Source organism: Thermobia domestica, chromosome 12 (assembly GCF_964235325.1).
Source record: "Thermobia domestica chromosome 12, izTheDome1.hap1.1, whole genome shotgun sequence".
In the NCBI taxonomy this organism is placed as follows: Eukaryota; Metazoa; Arthropoda; class Insecta; order Zygentoma; family Lepismatidae; genus Thermobia; species Thermobia domestica.
Window position 1 is genome coordinate 25,887,760 of NC_137465.1, and position 24,254 is coordinate 25,912,013.

A 24,254-nucleotide genomic window follows, 5' to 3' on the forward strand; every position below is an offset into this window, starting at 1 on the left:
CAACCTACTGTTTTTCTAATTTTTCTGTTGAGTATGTGCTTACTGGCAAATTTCAGAGTGATAATTTAGAAAAACGATTCAGTAGTTATAGGTCCATGTCAGGATGTAACTACAATGTTTCGTATACGCAGATACTAGAATCCGAGTCTAAAATTAGGTTACAGCATGTATTAAGGCTACCCAGTACTGAAGATTTACAGGATTACACTTCTGATCAGTCTTGTGACACCAGTGATCTAGAATGTGTATTGAAATCATCCTATTTGGAATCTTGTGACGACATAGACGAGGATTCGAGGATCTATGTGGCTGGTTATGCAGCTCCTTGTGTTAGAAAAAGAGTGACATGTGAGGAATGTGTAAGTTTAGTTGTGGCTGGTAAGGGAAATAATATAGACAATCCTTATTTTGATTAGGAGAAGTAAAAAAGGGAAGTAAATTGGAGTTAAACAATTATCGTCCTATTTCAGTTTTGTTGTGCTTTCCTAAAATATTTGAGTTAGCAATGAGAGCGCGACTAAACAACTTTTTCCTTTTAAATAATATAATATCCACAAGTCAACACAGGTTTCAAAGCCAGAAGTCAACCAACACTGCAATCTTTAATTTCATCTCTGATGTAGCAATGGTTATAAATAAAGGAAAGCATATAATTGGTATTTTCGTTGATTTATCTAAGGCGCTCGATTCTATAGACCATGATATTTTGCTAGAAAAATTGTATTCTTATGGCATCAGAAGGGTGGCAAACAATTGGATAAAGTCGTATTTATCAGAACGTAGTCAAACTGTTGGCATCTGTAAAGAGGTAAATGGCAGAAGGAAAATGTTTAAATCATCTAAAATTAAAATAACAAAATATGATCACAGGGATCAATACTGGGTCATCTTTGTTTGTTGTATATATTAATGATTTGGCTAACAGTCTAGGTTGTGTAAAGTCAACATTGTATGCTGATGACATAAATGTTCTTGTCAGTGGAGACTCAGTAAATGAAGCAGAAATGCTCACTACAAAGACGCTAACAAAAATTATTAGTTGGTTAAACATAAATAAATTAACTATGAATTTAGGAAAAACTAACATTGTCAAATTTCGATTCCCGGGCCAAAGAAAAGAACTTGTACCAATAACTGTAGACACTGTAGAATTATGTCAAACAACATCTATTAAATTTCTAGGAATATTTGTTAATGAAGATTTAACATGGAATACTCACATTGAATACATTAATACTAAACTCAGTTCACTGTGCTTTGCATTCCGTAGGTTGCAAGGTAGTTTGTGCAAGGAAGCTGTCATGTCCTTATATTATAGCAAGGTTTTTTCAATAATAAACTACGGTGTTATATTTTGGGGAAATTCGAGAATAAGTGCTAGTACATTCCGAATACAAAAAAGAAATATTAGAATTATGTTTAGTATGCCTGAACGATCCTCATGTAAAAATGTTTTTAAAAAATATAAATTATTGACATCACCTAGTTTATATATATATCGCACAATTATGTATGTAATCGAACACAAGGATCTATTTACATTAGCTAATACGATTCATTCATACAATACTAGGCAGAATTGTAATATGTATATTATGCAGCAGAACTATGCAAATTTTAGCAAAACTGTATATATGAATTGTATAAAATTATATAACAAATTACCAACAAAGTATAAAGACATTAACGAAAAACGGATATTCAAAAATACTCTGTTACAATTATTGTTAGAAAAAAGCTATTACTCTGTGGAAACATATCTTACTGATAACATATAGAGATTGTAAACCATATCTGACAACTGTAATGCTTAATTGAGGATTGTCATCATATTGTAAGCTATGAACAGGCAAATAAATATGAATATGAATATGAATAGCTTCAAAGGGAAGGACTTTGCGTAGCAACAGATCAAATAAAATTTATTTTGTTTCACATGTATGCCATTTTGCACTATATTGTTAATAGTGAAGAATTACTAAAAATGTTTCTACGACAAACTTCCCAAAAGTGTGTTCTACAAGCATTGACTCTAAAATCACTCTCTTCAGACAATTCATTTTATATTGATCTAAATTATAGTTGTAAAAGTTGTGGAACCAATTCTCGGTCTATTTTTAGTATTGTATGTGGTATTCTGAGCAATGTTTACACATGAACAATTACACAAAACTAAAAATTGACAAGTCGACATCATATAAGAAAAGGAAACTTCTTGCTCTTTCTTCATAATTCATAAAACTTAATTTAGTCATGATACACTATTAACACGGCAGGACTGCCTGCTGTTTTCACAGACCCATGTGTTTAATATTAAATCTTTATCTAACAATTCTAGTTTAAATTTTTTGTTGATTAATTTATTTTGTGTTATTCATGTTACACAGGTATATTGCAAATTGCAATACAAATGTTACATTTTAGTGTATCTTTGGAAAAAATGAAGAAGTTATGAAAAATGTGGTAGAAATAGTATTATTATCTATTAAGTTTCAATGTGTACCTAATCAGAACCAACGAACAGCTACTAGTAACCGGCAAAAAAAAAAAGCACGAGTATGTGAGATTGGTGCCAGTTAAATACTAAGCGTTTCGCCTAGTGGTGTACATTATACTTCTACATTTTTATTTTCTGTGTAAACCTTGTGGGAGCGTTCTGTTGATATTAATGTTTTGTGCTACTTTTAATTAAAATATATGGTCAAAATGTATTACATCTTTAATTTTCCCCGTTACAAAATTTATTTCAAGTTGCATGTTACTATTAAGTAGCTTATTTCTAGCGTTTTGATGTATTGATGTGTAGAAGTTCGACTGATATTTTGTACAGGGATTTCTATATGTGTGTGAAGTAAGGAATATCAGTGGAAAATAAAGTCAGACCTTTACACATCAATAAGTTTGGGATAAAATTAAATAATAGCTGAGCAAAGCAAATGCGCTTTATTTAAAAACTAAAATGTGTAACGTTTCGCCAACTAACAACTTGGATTCATCGGACACACTAATGCTATTTACAAACATATTAGACACGGGACTCTTAGTGGATTGTAGTGAAATGAAAGTTTTGGGACAGGAAGAGGGAAGGCTGTCAGAAAATGAAACAAACAAGATTTATAGAAGTGGAAGGTGAAAACGCAATGAACTGGAACTCGGCACTTGCATTGATGAACTATTGATGTTTTTATGCCTTATTCATACTATAGTGTTCGCGCTGCTACGTGCTGTGTCTTACTTTAAATGAAAAAAAAATGCATAATACCAATCGTTTAGATGCAACGTCGATTAATGTAGTGATCATGCATCGATTATTAAACTATTTTTGGATAGAAGGTGCTATGATTAGTTTTAGCTTCAACCATTTTGTGCACTAATATGAAAATCAAATAGCAAACTTAACAATTGCTTAGCAAAGTTCTAAACGTGGCTTGGTGGTTCTCCTTGACTGTGGTTAAACACCTTATACACGTGTACGCTGCGTCTATCAATTAATATAACGAAGTATAAAATAGCCCTACAAATTAAAAGGGGTCGGGAGTATTAAAAATTCAGGATTCGGAGTCTAAGCTTCTGTGTACCTATTTCGCAACCCTGGACCCTAGAGCGATTTTTTTTAAATCAATTATATTTGGGGAGGAGACGTTACATTGAAAACCTTTTTCCTCAAAGTAGGTTTCTTATTCGAAGACATTTTCTCTTAGTAAAAATTATTCTCCAGTTGCATACTTATATACTCATCCCAGTTTTCATGAAAACTAACATAGTCATCATGGCTGTCCAGCTGGAAGTCAAACTACGGATATTACGAGTGACGGTGGGAATAAAGTGACTTTTTTTTTAATGCTGTATTCGAGAAGGATGTTAAATGTTCACCACATATACTTAAGATTAAGTAAAGGTAATTTCTTCGGAAACAGCAAATTTAAAGACAGTCGCTGCAGGATCTGAACACATTCCTTCGGTACGCGTGATTGCTGGTTCAAATCCACTGAGGATGCAATTGAACGCAGTGAATCGGAGTGTACCAAAAATTGTAGGTCCCGTTAGTAAAATCTCCTTAGCAAAGGAAATGTGAAATAGTTGGTTGGCTGTATCTTGTGGTCGCTAGAAAACTTTGGATTGAAATCTTTTGGATTTGGCATAATCTTTAACGTCCCACGGTTATGCCGGTTAGGCTAAAGGACATGGTGATAATGAGAAATGAGTGAAATGGTGGGAGGAAACTGGAGAACCCCGAGAAAACCCACGAGCACGGTGTTTGTTCACCACAAAGTCCACACAGCGCGAGCTGGGATCGAACCAGGAACCCCAAGCACCGGAGGTCTACCACTGAGCCACCGCGCCCCCGAAACTTTGGATTGAATTCTTTATGTAATTTGTGTTTTGGAAAATTACAAGGATGTGCAAAAGTGTGGGTATTATCACTTTCATGTGATAAAGGAAGACTTATTTATACAATTCACGTGAGAAACATCGGAATTCGAGTGTAAAAATGTACGACACACTTTCGGAAGTAATGCCCACAATTTAAATCCTGTAACAAAATCAACTTACTGACGATGTAACGGATGTGGTCTGGTTTACTTGATCTACTTCGAAGAAAGTAAAATGTACAGGGTTCAAAAATAGTGTTAAGAAAGTTTGTGGTAATGTTAAAACGCAAAGTCTAATGCTTTGGAATCAAAACATTGGAATAAGAAAGAAAAAAGAAATGGACTATATGAGTGTCCGCCGGCGCGAGGAGGATTGGCAGTAGCTGATTGTCAACTATGAAAATTATATAAAAAAAAATAACCGAACATAACCCAACCCACTGTAGCTTATTTTATAAACTGTGAAAGAAACAAAAGCTATGAACTGCCATTTCGGTGTGACGCGACTTTTATTCCTCTGCTTGCCATTATATCCGGTATGTGGTTGACGGACATCGTGTGCGTGGGTTTCCTCGGGGTTCTGCCGCTTTCTTCATTCTACCACTTCACTCATTTCTTATCATTGTCTCCTTTAGCCTAGCCAGCATAATTGTGGGACGTAAAACTCAAATATTTAATTTCATTTTTCTATTATGTCCGTCTCTGAATTAACTTGAGTGCGTATTTTGCGAATTATTATGACGTGCTTTCCGTAATATGTTTTCTCGCTATATGCTTGCACTTATGGAAGTTCCAAGGATAATTATTTTTTTAAACTAGTTCTATAGAGCGTATAATACTGTTCAGTAACTAGCTCAAGATTGGAGTAGATAAAGTAAACATCTGAGGAATGCAATTTTGTAACACATCGAATTTTGTACTTTAGAATTCTTAATATTACCGAGCACCTCTTCACAGGATACCAACGTTCTGAGCACATGTTCAAAAGTTTGTGTGTCACCATGTGAAATCATGAAAATACCCCCTTTGAAGAGGAAGCCCTCGAATGGAGGCCGTAAGCCGAGTTCTTGCGCTGTTTTCACATCGTCCCCGTAGAGAAAACAGCTCGAGGAATCGTTATCTAAGAGTACGACTTAACCTAAACAGAAGCCGCCTGCAGCCAGTAAGAAAACTAGAAAAATGCCCAAAATTCCTCCTCCAATTAAAAAAAAAACTGCAGTCTATCTTCCAGTTGGTGTAGAAGAGCCCACCGAAAAAGACGCCCTGTGCATGTTTTATGGGAATCTATTTTCGAAAGATATGCGTGGTGAGTTATGGATTCAATGTCAATTATGTGAGAAATGGAATCACTTTGAGTGTGCCGGTGTGGAAACTGACATTTATATGTGTGATATCTGCAAATAAGACTTACCTACATAACGTCTTTGTCTGTTGACAACAAAACCTTGTATCGAAATTTGTTTACTTTGTAACTATCAGCTTTTTAACTTTGTAATCATATAAAATCTTTTGTTGTCTTTGTTTCATCTACAGATTAAAACATACTATGATTAAAAACATACTATGATCAAACAACTTTATGTGTATACACATTGATTTATTGTAATTTTAGGGTGTTTCCACATTACCCTGCTTTTTTAAAAAAAAACGAAATATGCTAGTACATGTGCCAATATTTTTTTTTTATTTTTTACATACATAGGTTTTGGACTTGCAAATTATGGTCCCATTTTTCTAACATTCTAAGGTATTTTGAGACAATTTTCCAGGTTAAATTAACGACACCCCCTCCTCTACTGATATATATACTCAAACTCGTAACCAGCCCTAAAGTGTAGGTAGGACCCGGTAGAAGTTAGGGAGGTCCGACCTAGCCATATTATAATTATAGTATATTGAAAGCCTACCGTGAAAATTTTAGGTGGGCCCGGTCCCTGTAGCCTCCCCCTTTATATCATGTTTCTGCATTGACAGGATTTTAATGAATGAAAAAAGAAAACAGAATGAGCATTTCTTTGTGATCTTAAAAATCATTCAATAAGAGCCTAGCGTGCAGTTTTACTATACGGATCCATAATATAAGTAGCAGTAGTAGTAGTAAATAGGGGCGCAAATCTGTCTTCAACATTGGGGGGGCGGGTAAGACCGTTTCTATCTATATATCAGGGATGAAAAAAAAACGTTTTTTTAAAAAAAATCAAAAAGAACGTTTTTTATGTTTAAAACATTTTAAACGTTTAAAACAAAGTACTTTGTTTAAAAAAAAACATGTTTATTTTGTTTCAAACAATAATCTAGATACGCATATATATTACATTTTACACTCTTAGGTATTGCTTGCCAAGGGAAGTTCCCCAAAGAGTACGCACTTAGTCTTTAAACATGTAAAGAAGAAAAGGGAAATCACCCAGAGTGATAATTTCTATCAAAAATCTTTATTCATTCCTTAAGGTCAAAATTGGGAGCAAATATAAAGACAGTGACGCAATAGTTACAACAATAGACGCATTGTTATAAAACAATGCATTTGCGCACTCTTGAAGGACTATGCCTCTAAGAGTACGCAATGTGTCCTCCAAGAGTATGCATTTGTTATGTGAGAATAATACTATTACAAGGCAGCAAACGAAGATGATATTACACAATTCAAAGAAAATTATGACAGAAATACGAAAAGAGGTGCAAAGTTTTATGATTTTGCGAGAAATTGATTTAAATGAATACAAATATAAGTGTAACATCAAAAGTATTTAAATTCTTGATAATGAGGGAAACCGAAAGATAGCCTACAATTAACCTAGGCCTAGATTACAAAATAAAATTATAAACTGCAATTACAATTACAAAATAAAATTGAAAACTGCCAAACTATACCAAAGTATAACTGACACTGCCTCTAAACTAAACAGAAACTTATATGCGCAAATAAAAGAAATAGAACATTACAACAAAATTATGCATCTAAAACCTGACATTTTTATGATCATTAGCAGCTGTCACTCTTAAAAACCCCGAGGCCCTCATAATTTGAACAGGCCTCATGCTACCACTTACTGCAGGCATGACACTGCACCTAATTCTCGATGATGGGTTGCGTGTACTGCTCATCACATCCAGGGCAGAAGTATTCTCCTCGGATGAAGATCGTGGTTGGTCTGAAGGAACACATCTTCCTTCAGTCTTGGCATCAACTTAATCGTTAGGCCTATTCCTCTTGCAAGCTGCTTCTGTGGATGCTTCAAGTTTGTTTTTGAACGGTGGAAACGTCATAATCTCAGACTTCTTCCCTGCTCTCTTTGTTTTTTGTACACCTGAGTGTTTAGGAAGAGGCAGACATGCTGACGAAGTACTGCTACTGGTTCATCTGGAACATATGATGTTGCACCATTCTCTTCGCTGTCAGCAGAGCACAATTGTTGATCGATCAGTGCCGAAAGTTGGAATTCTACTTCGCTTAGGATTGAAAGAGTGGATCCCTATAGCTTGCACGAATTCCTAGCTTTCTCAATTGTTGCAATCCCTTCTTATGCAATGTGGATGATGCCGGAAATATCCCTTTGTGTTATTCTTCCCGTGGGTGATCAATGGTTGTTGACCATCAATTTGTCACATTCAGCTGCAAAGGCAGTCTTCTGAGATCCAAACCCCTTGTCAAATGGCTGCAGCATGTGACTTGCATACGGAGGAAGAGAAAGAAAGGTAATGTAATTATCCCTACAATACAGCACTGCTTCCAAAGTGCAGTGTGTGGTGTGGTTATCAAAAAGTAGCAACACTTCATCATTCTGAGTTGGCTTCACGAGGTGAGAGAAATGTTTCAACCAATCCGAAAAACGTTCGCTGGCTATGTATCCAAAATCTGAGACCAGAGGTAAAGTTCCTTCAGGTCCATCTTCATTCAACACTATTTTCATTCTATTTCTGAGAAATATGACGGATGGAGACACGTAAACTCCAGTTGGAGACATGTAACAAAGAACAGTAATCGTCTGTCCCCTCTCACCAGACACAACTTTGCCCACATGCCTTTTGCCGATTGGCGAAAGTACTTTTGGAATTTTATTTGGGAGAGTTAAAATTCCATTTTCATCCATATTAAACATTCTACGAGAGAGAAATTGTTTGTCTTGTAACACTGCCTGAAAGTTGCTGATGAATATCGTGAATTGAGTTTTGTTGAAGCCATATTCTTCCAAGGCTGCATTTCTCCGGTGAGCGCAATGTTATCATTCGTTTTGCAAAATGCATATATCTAATTCTTTCCGGCTTTCTTCCTCTATCTTGAAGTTGTGTTGATCTGATTTCTCTCTGCATAGTCGAACGCAAGGTCCATCAGTTGTTGGCATGTGATACCGTAAAGCATGGAGTCAAGGTCTCTTACATGCTGAGCCAATTCCTGTTCTTGCAGAGGGCTGAATGTTGGCTTTATCCGTCGCACGGACGTTGGGACAGTCCCCTGGAAAAATATTTTAAAAAGGAACAATAGCTAAACAAAAACCATTAAAAAATGATTGCAGTATGTTAGCTATGAGACTCTTTTCCGAGGTTAGTTCGAATGCAGTAGGTTCAAATTTGTCATTTTCTGATCCTGAAAGTAATCAAACCCACTTTTCTGAGATTTTTGTCCTACTTCATTCACTTCAGGAATAGCGTAATTACACATTGCTATAATGTAAATCATTGCTGATTTTACATTAGTATTGCTTTAGTGAGCCATGCAAATCGCCGGCGATTCACATTATACCTAGGCCTACCTACTTTCTTTGGCTATGCGAATCAACAGTGATGCACACTGCTAGTGTTTATATTAGAGAAACCTATTCATTTTGCCTCAAAGTAACCTCGCAGTGTCAGAATTAGAAAATAATCTGACAAGGTGTCAAATTCAATTGTCTACACAGTCCTCCAAGAGTACGGCATCACCTGTCCCCAAGAGTGCGCGCGTACTCTTGAAGGAAAGAAAATGCGTACTCTTAGAGGAATCGCACTCATTTTAAAAATCTATCGCAAGTGTGCAGTAGTTTCCAGATATGATGGTATTATCTGCCTTATACCCAAACTTGATTGTAACACCTAATATTTGATACTAAGTTTAGAAACATAATATATTTGTATTCAACTAACACACTAATTAGTGGGAACTCAATTATTACACTAAAAGTATCAAAAATATTTACTTCCGAATAAAACTTAGGATACAGATGCTGGCAGCAGACAACTTGCGTACAACCACCTTTCACACAACGACGCTTCTGCAGGAATACAAACAAACATCGTAAAGCGTTGCCAGATCTGGCAAATTGTTGCTCGTACTCTTAGAGTCCGCGCGCTCTTAGAGGAACTTCCCTCATCTATATTCAACCGCTGGATCAAATTTCGGGAACTTCCCTAATCTCGATCCGCCCAAATGTTCAATTCCGGAGAAAGAAATCGGGATTTTCCCGATCTCCGTTCACGGACTATGTAGTTTAGTTTCTTTGTGTCATGTTCTACTGGTCGTCTACATTCTTAATCTTTAAACGCCCATTGACGCAACTGTTGTGTCAGGGCTTTAAACCTCAATGACTCAGTCTTAAACCTCAAATTAAGGCTGGAAGATGGTTTCGGTACCAATTTATTCCTGAAAGATGCAGCTTTGCTGATGTGCATTTTATGTATATGGGAGGAGGATAAATATCGTGTTTTTTTTCAACAGTTTTTTTGGGGACCATTCCCCTTCTTGGGGGATAGATTCATAAAAATTGTTACGTGAAGCAATGAGGTAGGCCATTACATTGTAATATCGTGTATTTGTACTTCTTGCTTATATGGGGGAGAAGGGAGGGGGCAAAGTTAGCCATTTTTTGGAGTTTAAGTTTTTTGACGTAAATTACATTAATTTTTACAACAAATATCAATAGCTCAGCGTCTAATTAAACTACAAAGGTGATTTGGTACCAAAGTATTTTTGAGGGATGAAGCTTTCCGTCAGTTGCATTTTATGTATATAGGGGGTACGTATGTGCGGCCGAGGAAGGGAGAATGAAGTTCGTTTTTTAATTTTTCATCAGGTTTTGGCGGGTACTCCTCCCCCCTTTGTGGTACATCCATAAAAATTGGTATGTGAAGCAATGTGGTAGTCCCCTACATGATAGTAATCTGTATGTGTACTTGTTGTTTATAGAGGAAGAGGGGGTCAAATTTGGTTAATTTACATTTACTTTCGGGACGGTCCCATATAACACAAGATATATTTCACTGAAGTGGTCTAGAAGCATAATTCTTGTTCTTATATACATGATGTATGCAGCAAAAATGATGTGCATATGGACGTGGTACTAGTGGGGCAGGGAAGAGAATGCCTAATTCAATAAATGTTTTCTGTGCATTTTTTTTAATATTTCCTACATAAAACGAATTCATTACGCAATGGCAGCAATGGCTACCATATCTTACATTACTGTCACAAGTATGTGGCCTACACATTCATCATTTGGGTCCCCCCTCGTATATAAAGTAAAAGTGATCGATATTAGTGTCAAATCAATAGTTCTCGTTGTTGCAGATATTAATAATTACAACTGCGAAAGCGTTAAAGTCAAAATTTAACTCTCATCGTAAAGCTCCTTTGTGGTTAAGCGTATGGCGTACAAGCTTTCGGCGTGGGAGACCCAGATTCGGCCCCCCGCGAGAGCTCATGTAGTTCGGATTCTACGTTAATTAGTAGGTCTACGTCTCATATAGCCCCACTGCTGACGGGACGTTATACTCAAAATCAACTCAATCGATTCAAAACCCATCATCATGGCGGGCGATAAAGGATGAGAAATAAAATGTCTCAAGTGATTGAGATTAGTGTCAAATCCATAGTTTGAGTTCGTAACGCTATTACAAACAGATTGTCATTTAATGCCGCATTTTGGCATGAGCGGCTATGCCACCTGGATTTTGAATTTACAGGAGCAACATCGAAAGCGTTGCTCACACAGCTCTAAATGTTTTGATGTATGTATACGTGTGTATTCCAGCGAAACTCCGGAATGTCTGGAGCAACTTTTACCTAACATGGGAGACATATTACTTTGAATCTAAGAAAAAAATTGTGGAATTCAGATACCTCAAGGGATGGAAGTTGGGAGGAGTGACATGTAAAAATAGTGTAAAATGACTGATTGTAGAGTGTTATTCATTGTTTTCTGGGTCGTTGAGATGAGTAGTGAGGCACTCAATGGCGTTATATCCAAATTCATCCCCATCTTCACAGGATGAGGAGCTTGTAGATATGATTAATAAAATGTAAAAACTTACTTAAATATTTGTCGAAGCAATAGTTTTCTGGGGTCGCGAAAGCGTTTCTAATAACTTTGGAATGTAGTTTGTACCCACTTCAAGACGGGCTTTTTAATCGTATCAATTTCTCACCTTAAGAAGAAATTACCATCTCAACTAGTATATGTATCAAGCTAGCCTTCGCAATCGAGAAAAAATGTGTAGATGTATGCTTCGTCTTTTAAATGATATACTAAATGTAAAATCAGAGATTGAGTGGGTCGGTGGGTCAAATGGGTCAAGATTTGTAAGTGGGTCAGTGGATCGTAGGTCTACAAGGCGTGACCCAATGCGAAACACCATCACCGTGACTCACACTGATCCATTGACCCACCAACCCATTCTGTTCAGTACCTTCTAGATAGCATTTTCTGAACACTGGCAAGTTTGTCTACGTTTTAGTTTGAAGACCTCCATTTTCTTCTTTTTCTCATTTGGTTGTAATGAAGAAAGAAGTCCAGGCTCTTTTGGATTTTGATATTTCCAGTTGTAACAATAGCAATAGGACTTACTACTTGGCTTTTTAGATGCAGGCTGTGAGTTTTTAGAGGAGCTAACTACTGGAAAAGATTGGTTTATTACAAATATAACCTCTTTAGTCAGTATAGAGGATGGTGTGGATCATGGATCAAACTTAATGACGATGTATTTTAGTGGATTGGAGTTGGTCAGAATGGTTCAGAGTTGTTTATAGTTGATGGTGGGTCAGAGTGGGTCATGGTGGGTGAATGGGCCACGTTGGGTGTTGAGTCATTGTGGGTCACGGTGGGTCTTGGGTCAGTATGTTGTGGATCAAGGTTTCATTGACCCACACCATCTCTGGTCAACATTGCACTTAAGAGGAGAGGCTCCGAAGGTGCGCATCGACGATTTTCTCAAAAGGGATTCGGAGATGTTGCCATCTTATTAAAATGCTTTTCACCCCTTTCCGCGTATGCGCCCTATTTCTTCCATTCTAAGTTGTGTCAAAATAATAATAATAATAATAATTAAAAACTGAAATACGTGTCTAATTATGTTAAATGATGAGTTAAATAATGATTATTTTAAATTAATCGACTTGTCTTGTGCGAGGATTAGTCAGTCGTCACTCAGACCTTTAAATTTTAGGTGCTGGATAACTTTCGGCGCACCACATTTTGGAAGATATGCAGGTAAAATTCAGAACTATGCATGAAAAGAGACATTTATAAAAAATAAATTTCTGCAGGCGATAGAATTATATTCAAAGTAATATACATGTATTTTAGGTTTATAAGTGAAGCCTTACAAGTGTAAAATAATTACAAATGCTTTACGATGGATAAAGCACGTAAGTGCATATGAAAGACAACTGTATAAGATACTATTTTCCACCGGCGCCGTATTCCTACACATTGTACAGAAGCTGTATTTTATATTTACAAGAGAAGCACTACTAGTATGACTTTTGGTTGGTTTTTATATTCTTGGCACTGTAGTTCTTCTCGAACTTCTTTTAAACCTCTATTTAAATTTTTTGAAATCTTATCTCTTTCATGTTTATATATATATATGAACTTCTAAAATTTGTAAAAAAGATATATAGATAGATATAACAAGCGTCGGATCTTAATGTAGTCTTCACGTTTAAAAGTGCATAAGAATACTACATTTCCTATGGCAGTGGATATTTATAACAAGCTTCCTTCCACTTTAAAAAACAAAACATCCGGCTTCAATAAAGCAATCAAGTACTAACTATTTTAGCACTGCTTCTATTCTGTAGGAGAATATCTCGCAAATCCATAATCACTTATATTAAAAATGTCTGTAGTAAATAAGGATTAAAGTGTATATATATTTTTGCATATGTATAATGTAATGCTTTATTAACTGTTATATTGTTTTATATCTAACTAACTAACTAACTCTATGGCCTATGGAACCCGGAGGTTCAGTGCCGCGTTCACAAAAGCTCTCCACTGACTTCTATCCTTAGCTAATTGGATCCAGTTTCTACTTTGTATTCCTATCTCTGCGAGATCCATCTTAATATTATCCTCCCATCTGCGCCTAGGTCTTCCTAATGGTCGTTTTCCTATGGGTCTACCAGTCAAGACTTTGAAAGCGTTTCTACTTTCTTCCATTCTAGCTACATGACCTGCCCACCTAAGCCTCCTAGACTTGACGACCCTAACAATGTTGGGTAAACCGTATAAACTATGTAGTTCCTCGTTATGAAGCTTCCGCCATTCCCCATTCTCGTTCCTCTTGGGTCCGAATATTCTTCTCAGGATCCTGTTCTCAAATACTTTCAGTCTATGTTCTTCCCTCAGAGTAAGCGACCATGTTTCGCAACCATACAGAACAACAGGCATGATTATCGTTTTATATATTTTAAGCTTCAAATTCCTCGACAGAATTCGCGACGACAAGAGATTTTGAACCGAATAGTAACACGAATTCCCTGCTTTTAGTCGACATTTAATTTCTTCGTGAATATGATTTATATCGTTTTATATCGTTGTATGTAAATTAGAATAATGAAAAATTGTACCTCTTTTACTTAAATTGACGCTATTTTACTATTGGATGTAGATTTAAATGTATAAATATGTACACATTCAATGATCTTGTGACGTGTCCAACTCATACGTTCACGTTGTGAACAATTTGTATGAAAACGTGTGAAAATAAATACAATACATTCAGGGTTTGAAGAACCCGGACTTTTTTGAAAAAGCCCAACACACCTGGACCAATATGGGTTTTTTCGGGTATTTTCGGGTTTAATTGAGGTTTTTTTTTAAATATTCCAATGCCGTTAGGGTAAAAGTGTTAGAATGTGATTTATATTTCAAGATTATGACTGTCACAACTTGCAACAATTTTCTATTCACTGCTGTTTTGAAAAATGACTGTCATTTTGAAATTTTACGTTGGATCGCCGCCAAAATATATACAGTTAATTTAGAGTGTCTTGTGCTTCTACTCTGAAAATTTCAACTTGAAAAACTGAAAATTGCGGCGTGGATACCCGCCATTTTGAAATTTTAGGTGTGTATGCCGCCAAAATCTGAACATGAAATTTAGTTTGTCTCGTACTTGTACCCTGAAAATTTAAACTTAAAAGACGGAAAGTGGTACCCTGTTGTACGTGTGGTACAGGCAGGCGAACTAACAAATATAGAACGAATCAACCTAATACCCTCACCGACATTCGCCAAATATGAACACCAAATATATTAATTGAAAACAAATATATTAATTTAATTTAGAACAAATCAATCTATAACTCATGTTTTATAAAATAAATGTTTCAAAATGTCTTAAATAAAATTAAATATTTTCTAGCGTAAAATAAATGGTTCTTTTGTTGAAGTTCACTTCCGATACTTTGTGCGTTCAATTACGGGAATTTCCCGAGCATTTGTTGCAAGACCGTTCTCCCAGAAAATTAATTTAAAACAATTAACATATATGCACTGTGTTTCAAAACAACACCGACACCGCTTTGGGAGGTGATACCTGACACCAACGTAAGACAAAAAGTATAGATCAACCTAGGCGAACAAATGCTTCCTTTCGGAGTTATAAGCTGCCAAAACCATGAACAAGAGGTAGTTGGCCAGTACTCCAAATTATATGTCAGTAGCAAGGCTAACTCTATAAAAATTGTTGCGTGAGTACCGCAGGATTCTGAAACGTGTATTTTTGGAGAGTGCACATCTCAGTTTTTAAGTGGTCTCGACATGACTACGGCAGGTCCCATAGTTTTGGCGCTATAGACCTTTAAAGTTCATCTTTTCATATTTTCGGCAGCCTACAAGTCCGAAAGGAAGCAATTGTGCACCCAGGTTGGTCTATACTTTTTGTCTTATCTTGGTGTCAGGAATCATCTCAAAAACGTTGTCGGTGTTGTTTTGAAACACCCTGTATAATTCAACTCCATAAAATAAATGTTTCAATATGTCTTAAATGAAACTAAATATCTTACAGCGGAAAATAAACAGTTTTATTAGGGACGCAGTGGCTCAGTGATAGAGCGTTCACCTGCGGTGCTTGGGGTCCCTGGTTCGTCTCCAGCTCGCGCCGTGTCGACTTCTTGGCGGATAAACACCGCGCTCGTGAGTTTTCTCGGGTTCTTCCGTTTTCTCCCACTTGGTTCATTCCACCATTTCATTCATTTCTCATAAGTACGGTCTCCTTTAGCCTAACAGGCATAATTGTGGGACGTAAAACTGAAAGATTTCATTTCATTTTTTTCAAATAGTTTTATTGTTGAAGTATTCAGTTCCGATGCTTTGTGCGTTTAATTGCGGGAATTTCCTGAGCACTTCTTTCGCGACGAAGGTTTATTATTATTTTCCGAAAATGCAAGCTTTCTTTACTGTACATCGAAACTTCCACTAGTACAAAGTTTGAATTCAGCACTTGAAATAGTAAGCGTTACGCACTCTTCGAAACTCCGAGCATTAAGATTCTTAAATTTGACAAGAATTTTTACGCTATTGCTGGTGTTGATTATACAGAAAGCTTATTTGAAAAGTAGCAACAAATAACTAAACTAAACTGTTGTTGGAAAACCAAACTCTACTGAAGAATACCAGTGTTACCATCAAAGATTATAAAAAATAATACTAATAGTTTTATTAATACACTACATATTTACTAGTACTACCAGCACCTATGGCCCTAAACCCATCAGATGTATGAGGGATAATGTCCTTCGGCGTCGCCGAGTAAGCGAGCACACTATTCAAGGAAAGTATTTTCTAAAATATAAAATTGCATATTTTACTTCAAATAGGATATAAGTACATTCCATAAATTAATTTGTTCTATAATTATCTCAATCTAAGGTACGACTTTTTTTAAATACATTCAGTGCATTCAGAACTTTATAAAGGCCTTACGTTGGATGTTGTATACCTTAACGTGAAAGCACCCAATTTGCCCAAGTCCAAAATCTGATACGAATCAGTTGCAATGTGATCACCATAATTGCACCAATAATATACTAACGAAAATCTCAAAAACCCAGGTGGGTCCAACCCGAAAAAACCCGGTGGTTTTTTCCGTGCTGGGCCCACTTGGGCAAACCCTGAATACAATACAATACAAGAATAATTGTAATTTTTTGGCAAATCTAGTTTGATGGCCCCCTTGAATTTTATATATGCTAGGTGAAGTATTTACATTCGCCTGCCGTAAATCATTTAAGAGACAATAATAAAATTAGCGAAAGAATTATAATTTTTCAACAAATTCAACAATTTTAAATTCTACCACTAAGCAACCGCGCCCTCCTATGCACTACATGAGGAGCTCTAAAAGAAAAAGTGAAACAACTTGTGCTAGGTGGCCAGTAAAAAACAAGAACGCTATTTAACCGAGTCAGGGCAGAAGCACAGCAAGGGGCCCGAGCGACAGCGTAGGGAGCAGGCACGTCAGCGACAGGGGGTAGGGGTACGCATAAAAGAGGATGGTCATTTACAATATTTGTAATTATTCTTATCTTCAAAAACACTTAATTTCGATCCTTTAAAAAAAACACCTTTCACAGCTAATACACGTGTTACACCCGCTTTCTTTCTCACCTTTACGACTGAAAATAGTGTATGTAGGGCTATTGCCTCTGTTCTGAATTTTTCTTCGTGAATACATCTTTTCCACACTTTGCGCAGTTGATTTTACGCGCTTCACCATACCATGACTCTGCAGAAACTTTATAATCTTTCTCTCTTTATTACACAATTCTTTAAAAAAATCATATTACGGCCATCGCAGATGTCCACAACTGACGTATGAACTGGAAATTCCCGCCGCTTACTTCTACTCTATTTGCATTCAAATTCCATTTCAATAAGCTGTGCATGACAGAAATAACTTACATTCACACTCATATTCCTTCACGAAAATTATTTCACATTTTCCCTATAAATTTTGTTCTCGGTGTAAACGTCTGCTCGAGTGAACCCTACAATTATTATAACCCAGTGGTGTATTTAAGAGTGGCTTCCGGGTTTAAGCCTTTTGAAATTGTACTTACGATATTAAAATAAATAAATTATCTTGCAGAATTTTCTCACCTCCAGGAACAAAGTTAGCCAAGACCCTCTCCCCCAAAAAAATCGTGAATACGTCATTAAAATGGTAACATACGCGCCATTATCCCGTCATCAAAATAGAAGAGTACGTGACTGGTCCCTTCGGAAGCACCCCCTTGGGCCCCCACCTTCACCCTCCATGACTCGGTTAGACGGCATTCGTGCTTTTTAGAAGCCCCCTAACCAGGGATGTAATGGAGGGTATACGCGGGTATACGGCGTATACTCACCTGTAAATTTTGGAAACTAACGTATAGCCACCTAAAATTTAGGAAGTACGCGGGTACACGCTACATTCGATCAATAATATACTCAATTCATTGGAACAAACACACAACTGCTTTTCATGTACTTTTCAAAACAAAAATATCTCACTAAACAGCTGGTCGTCAGGCTGTTACCGCGAATGATGTCTAAATTCTTTTAAAATATTTGCGTTTTCGGGGCGTGGGAATCAAACTTTCTGAGAATCTCTTCTATAATAGAAAACAGCGCTCTGGGCATGCAGTGATTTTTGCTCGAGATGTCTCATGCGTTGTCCCTACCTTCCAAATTCCAATTCAATTCAAAGTGTGTCGATTGGATAACATTTGAGCAAGGCAATATGGGATGGAACCAGTTTCTTTTTTAATCGCGGAAGGAGGTTCCGTAAAAAAATGTTGTCTTTACTTTAAGAGTGAAGAGGAAATTAAATGAATGTGTATGCGCCAAGAAATCGTTGGCCTCCACAAAAATGACAAAACATATGACCTATGGCCGGTCTAGTTTGAAGTATTCACCGTCGTTCCCAGTATCACTAAATACAACAGCGAACCTCGGATTAGTACTGCTCATTTGTAGCCGCAATTGACATCAAAGAAAGGAGCGAATTATTTCGATAAATACTCAGCAGCTAGTACTAGTAGTAGTTTTTACTCAGTCTACTGAACAAAAAAAGGAAGGGGCAAAAATAAACATTTTTCTTCGTTGTTTCATTTTCGTTCAGATAAAAAAGAAAATTGAAGAAAATTTGTTAACAGAAAGAAGTAGAAAACAAAAGCCAGGAAAGACTTGTAGCGTGTGAGCATGTCACAGCAATCTTTGATCATTTCGATACAGCCGTCACTTCGAAAATATTTGCTTAGTAGTGTTTAACGGTGTTTATGGTACGAATCGGTACCATGGAATAGTATTATGTTGAAACGCTTATTAAGTTCATATAATACCTATTGAACCCGTTTTTTATTATCATTGGTCAAGTCAAGCATGGACCAAAGAGCACCCTAGATGCGTTTTGGTATCGGATGGTAAACTTGGAGGTGCCAAGTGGGGGCGGAAGGGTGGACTTTTTGCTTAAGGGAAATTCAAAAAAACTTTTCAACATATCAAGTTATCAAGATATCAAGATTTCAAAGTTTTCAAGATATCAAGATTAAAATTTTGCATACGGATTGTGTGCATCTTTGAGTATTTCTCTCTCTTTCTCTTTTTTTGATACCTACCTAATCCCGGTTCGTTTACGAAATACTTTAGGAGGAGAGCATTTTTTGTCTTTATCTATTTTTCCTTTTTTCCAGGGTGCGTATTTATTTTATTTATTTAACAATCACCAGATACAGATCAGAGGTCATTTTATACTGCATATCTAACAACAAGATCAATAATAGAAAGGATTTGGGAAGGTATCAGCCAAAGACTGTTTAGTAGTTACTATCCCGACATTTGCCTGATGGACTGAGGAAAGCCACAGTCAGGATTGTTGGCAGCGGGAATCGAACCCACGACCTATCGAATACGAAGCCACGCTCTACCAGTTGAGCTACTTCTCTCGGAAAGATTGTCATTTCTGATTTTTAAAAATCTTCTGACGGGAAACCTAAACCTCGAATCGAAAGAAATTATTGGACTAAAGTTTTAGATGGGTATACCAATACTACCCGACTGTAACTTCGGCGCTGGTATCAGGGCTTAACCATAAATTGGCCTCAAAAATGTTCTCCAAGGTGCCTATTTGCTGCTTTGTCGAAGCGACTATTTTGAATCGCTTCTGATAAAAGAACCAAACGTTTAATTGAAAAAAAAACTTATCGGACCAAGTTACAAACACGAAAAATATTCTATCATAACGCCGCCGCAGGCGTCATATGCTTAATTCGGTTTAAATTTTCCTTGAAATTGGCATATGCTTAATTCGGTTTGATTTTCATAGACCCGATGTGACTTCCCTCAAGAGCCGTCCCGATTATACGAATTTGTTGAAGTTTAGCGTCAGTTTTCAACACCACCGTGAGTGTAGGAAATATTGCCCTACATTTTAAGGTGGAATCCCGGAACCATCGTAATGCATTAAAAGCAGCAAAAGAAAGAAGAAAGATCTCACCAAAGGTATCTGAAGATCGCACCAAAAATTAGATTTGAACTTATGACAGTGGTATAACCTAAGTTTATTTCTGCTTTTTCGAGACAACTAAAATTTTAAGTTCTAGGTGTGATAGTTCATGAAAACAGCTTGTCTTAGTATTATTGTATTCTTTATTTGTCTATTCTTTATACTTAGCTATCAACGCTTCAAGTCGTTAATTATTTGCTCATTGGGACATAGCTGTCATTGTTTTAATTGAATAGTTGAGTGACACAGTACCCTAAGTACCAACAGCAATAAGGTCGATATTAGTATTAATACGGATACTAATTTCGACATTATTGCTGTTGGTATTTAGGCTACTGGGTCACTCAATCTATCAATTCTAAAAGCATCATGCGCCAACGAAACCAAAATTAACCTTTTTCTATTTTAATGCAACTATGATCCGACAAAAGAGAGCTAAATTCATTCTCCGAGTAAAAGAACAACAACAAAAAACAATTTCGGAGAGAGAGAAACAGAGAGGCTGTAAGCTGCAGGACGGACAAACTACTGATTGAGGGCGATCAATCTCTTCTCGGTTATGACCCTGATTATCACAGCAGCCAGTAGGTTGTGGTTCGCGACCGATTTACAATGTTAAAATTCAAAAGTTCAATCTTAAATTTCTCCAAATGTACACTGAGAAAAAATGTAGGTGGCGTACTTAAAAAGGTAGGTTACATGCATAATTCCTGTAGTTTTTGGACTTAACGTACAGCAGACGTATAACTGAAAACGGATGGTTTATAATACTTTCTGTATAAGTGTTCCATCTATACGTACTTTCCGTATAAAACAATATAGGCGGATAGTATCTCACATACAAATGGACGTATATAACATATAGTTGAGGCAATGTAACATAAGTATATGCATGTGATATACGGAAATCTGTTAGGTGTCAGACATCCTGCAACGGCATGATGTAAGATCGAAAGGCAGTGCATATGTAGCATATGGATAACGTATGCTCCATACTGATTTCTGTACTAAGCAAGAGGATTCCGTATATTTGTACAATATACCGCTGTCCGGAGAACGGATTTTTCTCAGTGTACGCAACATTTTAACTCAAACGAGATATGTTTATTTCTGTATACATTCAATATATCTTTTGAAAGTGTCATAGTGAAGATAGGACAAAAGGAATCAGCAAGGTGGCAGAAACAACATGGTCCAAGTCATTTTTCCCTTCTTATCAGTCATACAGGTACAACCACTTCTACAGCCTGACCTACTTAACGTAGAGAGCTATTAATCTATAACATTATAAGTAATCTTTTACTTAGTCTCTGGTTGATAGGTTAAGTGGTTCGGTAACTGTTCTCCAAAACATAGCTCTCCATTCAGACTTCTCTTGTTACTTCATACAGGGTTTGTCCGGAAAGTAATAGGACTGAGTCGATTTTAAAAAATTGAGCCAATCGTTACAATTCTTTAAAAACTTTCAAAATAGACTCCTTCTGCGTCGATGCAGCGCTGCCAGCGCGATTTCCAAGCATTGAAGGCGTCACGGAAGTCATTATCCGGAATAGCCTTGAGAGCCGCGGTGCAAGCTGCTTGGATCCCCTCTGTCGTCTGAAAATGCTTGCCTTTCATCGGGCGTTTCAGGCGAGGAAAAAAAGAAGTCCGGGGGGCCACACCTGGGCTGTAGGGAGGCTACGGAAGCGTTGGGATGCCGGCCTTGATCAGGTAGCTGTTCACAAGAAAGGCTGTGTGAGCCGGGGCGTTGTCGTGGTGCAGCTTCCAGTCGGCTCCGATGTCTGGTCGGACCCGATTCACCCTTCGTTTGAGTCTCTTGAGCACTTTTACGTAAAACTTGGCGTTGACGGTTTGTCCAGGAGAAACAAATTCATGGTGGACGATGCCTTTGATGTCAAAAAAGACAATGAGCATCGTTTTCACTTTGGATTTGCTCATTCTTCCCTTTTTTGGGCGAGGGTACGCCGGCGTGTGCCACTCGGAAGATTGCCTCTTTGTCTCGGGATCATACTCAAGGATCCATGATTCGTCACCTGTGATTACGTTATTCAAAAATTGGGGGTCACTTTCACACATGTTCAAATTTTCTTGGCACAATTCCACTCGCCGCAATTTCTGGTCGTCAGTGAGCACTTTTGGGACAATCTTCGCGCACACCTTGCGCATGTTCAAATGCTTCGTCACAATTTCATGAACCACAGTTTTTGGTAAATTTAACATCTGGGCAATTAAACGAATACTTAGTCGACGGTCTGAGTTCAAAACTTCGCGCACACGAGTCACATTGTCGGTGTTTGTCGAAGTCGAAGGTCTTCCAGGACGGTCTTCGTCGGCGACCTCTTCCCGGCCCTCCGAAAAGGCCTTGTGCCACCGAAACACACCACTTCTTGCTAAAGCATCATCTGGGTAAGCCTGCTTGATCATATCAAACGTCTCTGTCGCAGATTTACCGAGTTTAACACAGAATTTAATCGCGTACCTCTGCTCTAACGAACGCTGCATTTTCGGCTTGCACCACTCACAGAAACACGTCGCGCGAAAAAGCCTGTCCTGACTCTCCGTGTGCTCGGAGACAACTGACCAGCCGCTCGTTCGTTAGCTAGGAACGCCCTCTACCGGATCCAGTCGGTGCGCGCACGCTCCGAAGTACAGTCATGGCGGAATAAAATCAGTCCTATTACTTCCCGGACAAATCCTGTATATACATCCTGCTTGTTATGCAATCGATACGTGCAGAGAGCCATTGTGAGTTGCCTATAAGCAAGGATATTTCATAACTTTCTTATGAATTTGAAATCTTAATAGTGCAAAGACTAATAGTATTGAAACACCCGATATATATATAATGTGTGTGTGTGTGTGAGAGAGAGACAAGGGATGGAGCGTATACCCACCTAAAAAATTAGCATTACATCACTGCCCCTAACACATATTGATTTCTATTTTTTGTACTGTACTTCTTATCCACACATCAGGACTCAGTATAAATACGCAAATCGTAAAAGAATTGTAACTTTTCGACAATTAATTCTGACGGTCCCCTTGAATTTTATCTATGCCAAGTGAAAAATTTATACTTCGCTTGGCGAAAACCATTGAATACACAAGAAAGAAAGTGGCGAAAGAATTATATCTCACCAAGTATTTCGAGCAGTGTTTCTTCCAGACCTGTTTTTGGGAGGGCAGTGCCCCCCCCCGGAGCATCCAAAACAATAGGTTTATAATAATACTAGTAGTAGCAATGCTCCCGGAACATTACTTCTGAAAGAAACACAGTTTTCGAGTGGCACGCCAGAAGTAAAACTACACGAAAATTATTATAAACTGTCATTAAAATGGTAATATACGCCTGGTAACTCTTTACTTTGGGCAAGGCAGTAACATTATAAAGCACAAATATCCGAGCGAGCGTTAGCGAGTGAAAGCGGGTTAGAGCCCCGGCAGTGCACGTTGTTTTCTGTCTTCCCTTCTTGGGAACTGTAACTAAGTGCAGGAACAGGTTCAGATGAATTGGTTATTGCCACTGCCTTGCCTAGACTTGCCCACATCTTTTCCCTTTGGAAAGCATCCACTCGCTCCTGCTGTCCTCCACCTTTGCCCTGCTCTGATTCAGATAGTATTGGTGCGGGAAGGTTCTAGAACACAGGTCCCCATATAGGTTAATAGATTTTTTTTCTGTACCAAAGTAAAATATTTAATTCAAATAGTATTGCCGAGCGAGCATTAGCAAGTGAAAGAGGGTTAGAGCCCCGCAGGGCACGATCATTTCTGTCTACATTACAGATAAATGGGAAGAGAGACCTGTGTTCTAGAGCCCTGCCTATTGGTGCTTTTTAGTGGCCACGTAGTACAGGCTGATTTGTATTTTTTGCACTAGTTTTTACGTCATACATCCGGCCCCGTGTATATATATACGAAAATCATAAAATAATAACTGTAATTTTTCGACAATTAATTTTGACGCTCCCTTTGAATTTCATCTATGCCATGTGACGTATTTCAAATCGCCTATCGAAAATCACTTAGGAGACAATAAAAAGAAAATTATTAAAATAATCCATTTTTCAGCAATTATTTCGAATGGTGAGCCAAAAGAAACCTGCACCAAGGTGACTACACGTCCCGTTTTGGCCG

General features: G+C 37.4%; 1 protein-coding gene across 1 annotated transcript; it reads right to left on the bottom strand.

Annotated features, from left to right (window-relative positions):
• Positions 1 to 7,954: 7,954 nt before the first annotated feature.
• On the bottom strand, positions 7,955 to 8,467 carry LOC145665904 (uncharacterized). The gene has a single exon (XM_081733010.1). It carries the CDS (start codon positions 8,465 to 8,467, stop codon positions 7,955 to 7,957), a length of 513 nt encoding a protein of 170 aa, XP_081589136.1.
• Between the last annotated feature and the right edge of the window lie 15,787 nt (positions 8,468 to 24,254).

Coding starts and splice junctions, on each gene's coding strand:
- LOC145665904 (XM_081733010.1), bottom strand. CDS start 8,467: ATGGATGAAAATGGAATTTTAACTCTCCCAAATAAAATTCCAAAAGTA.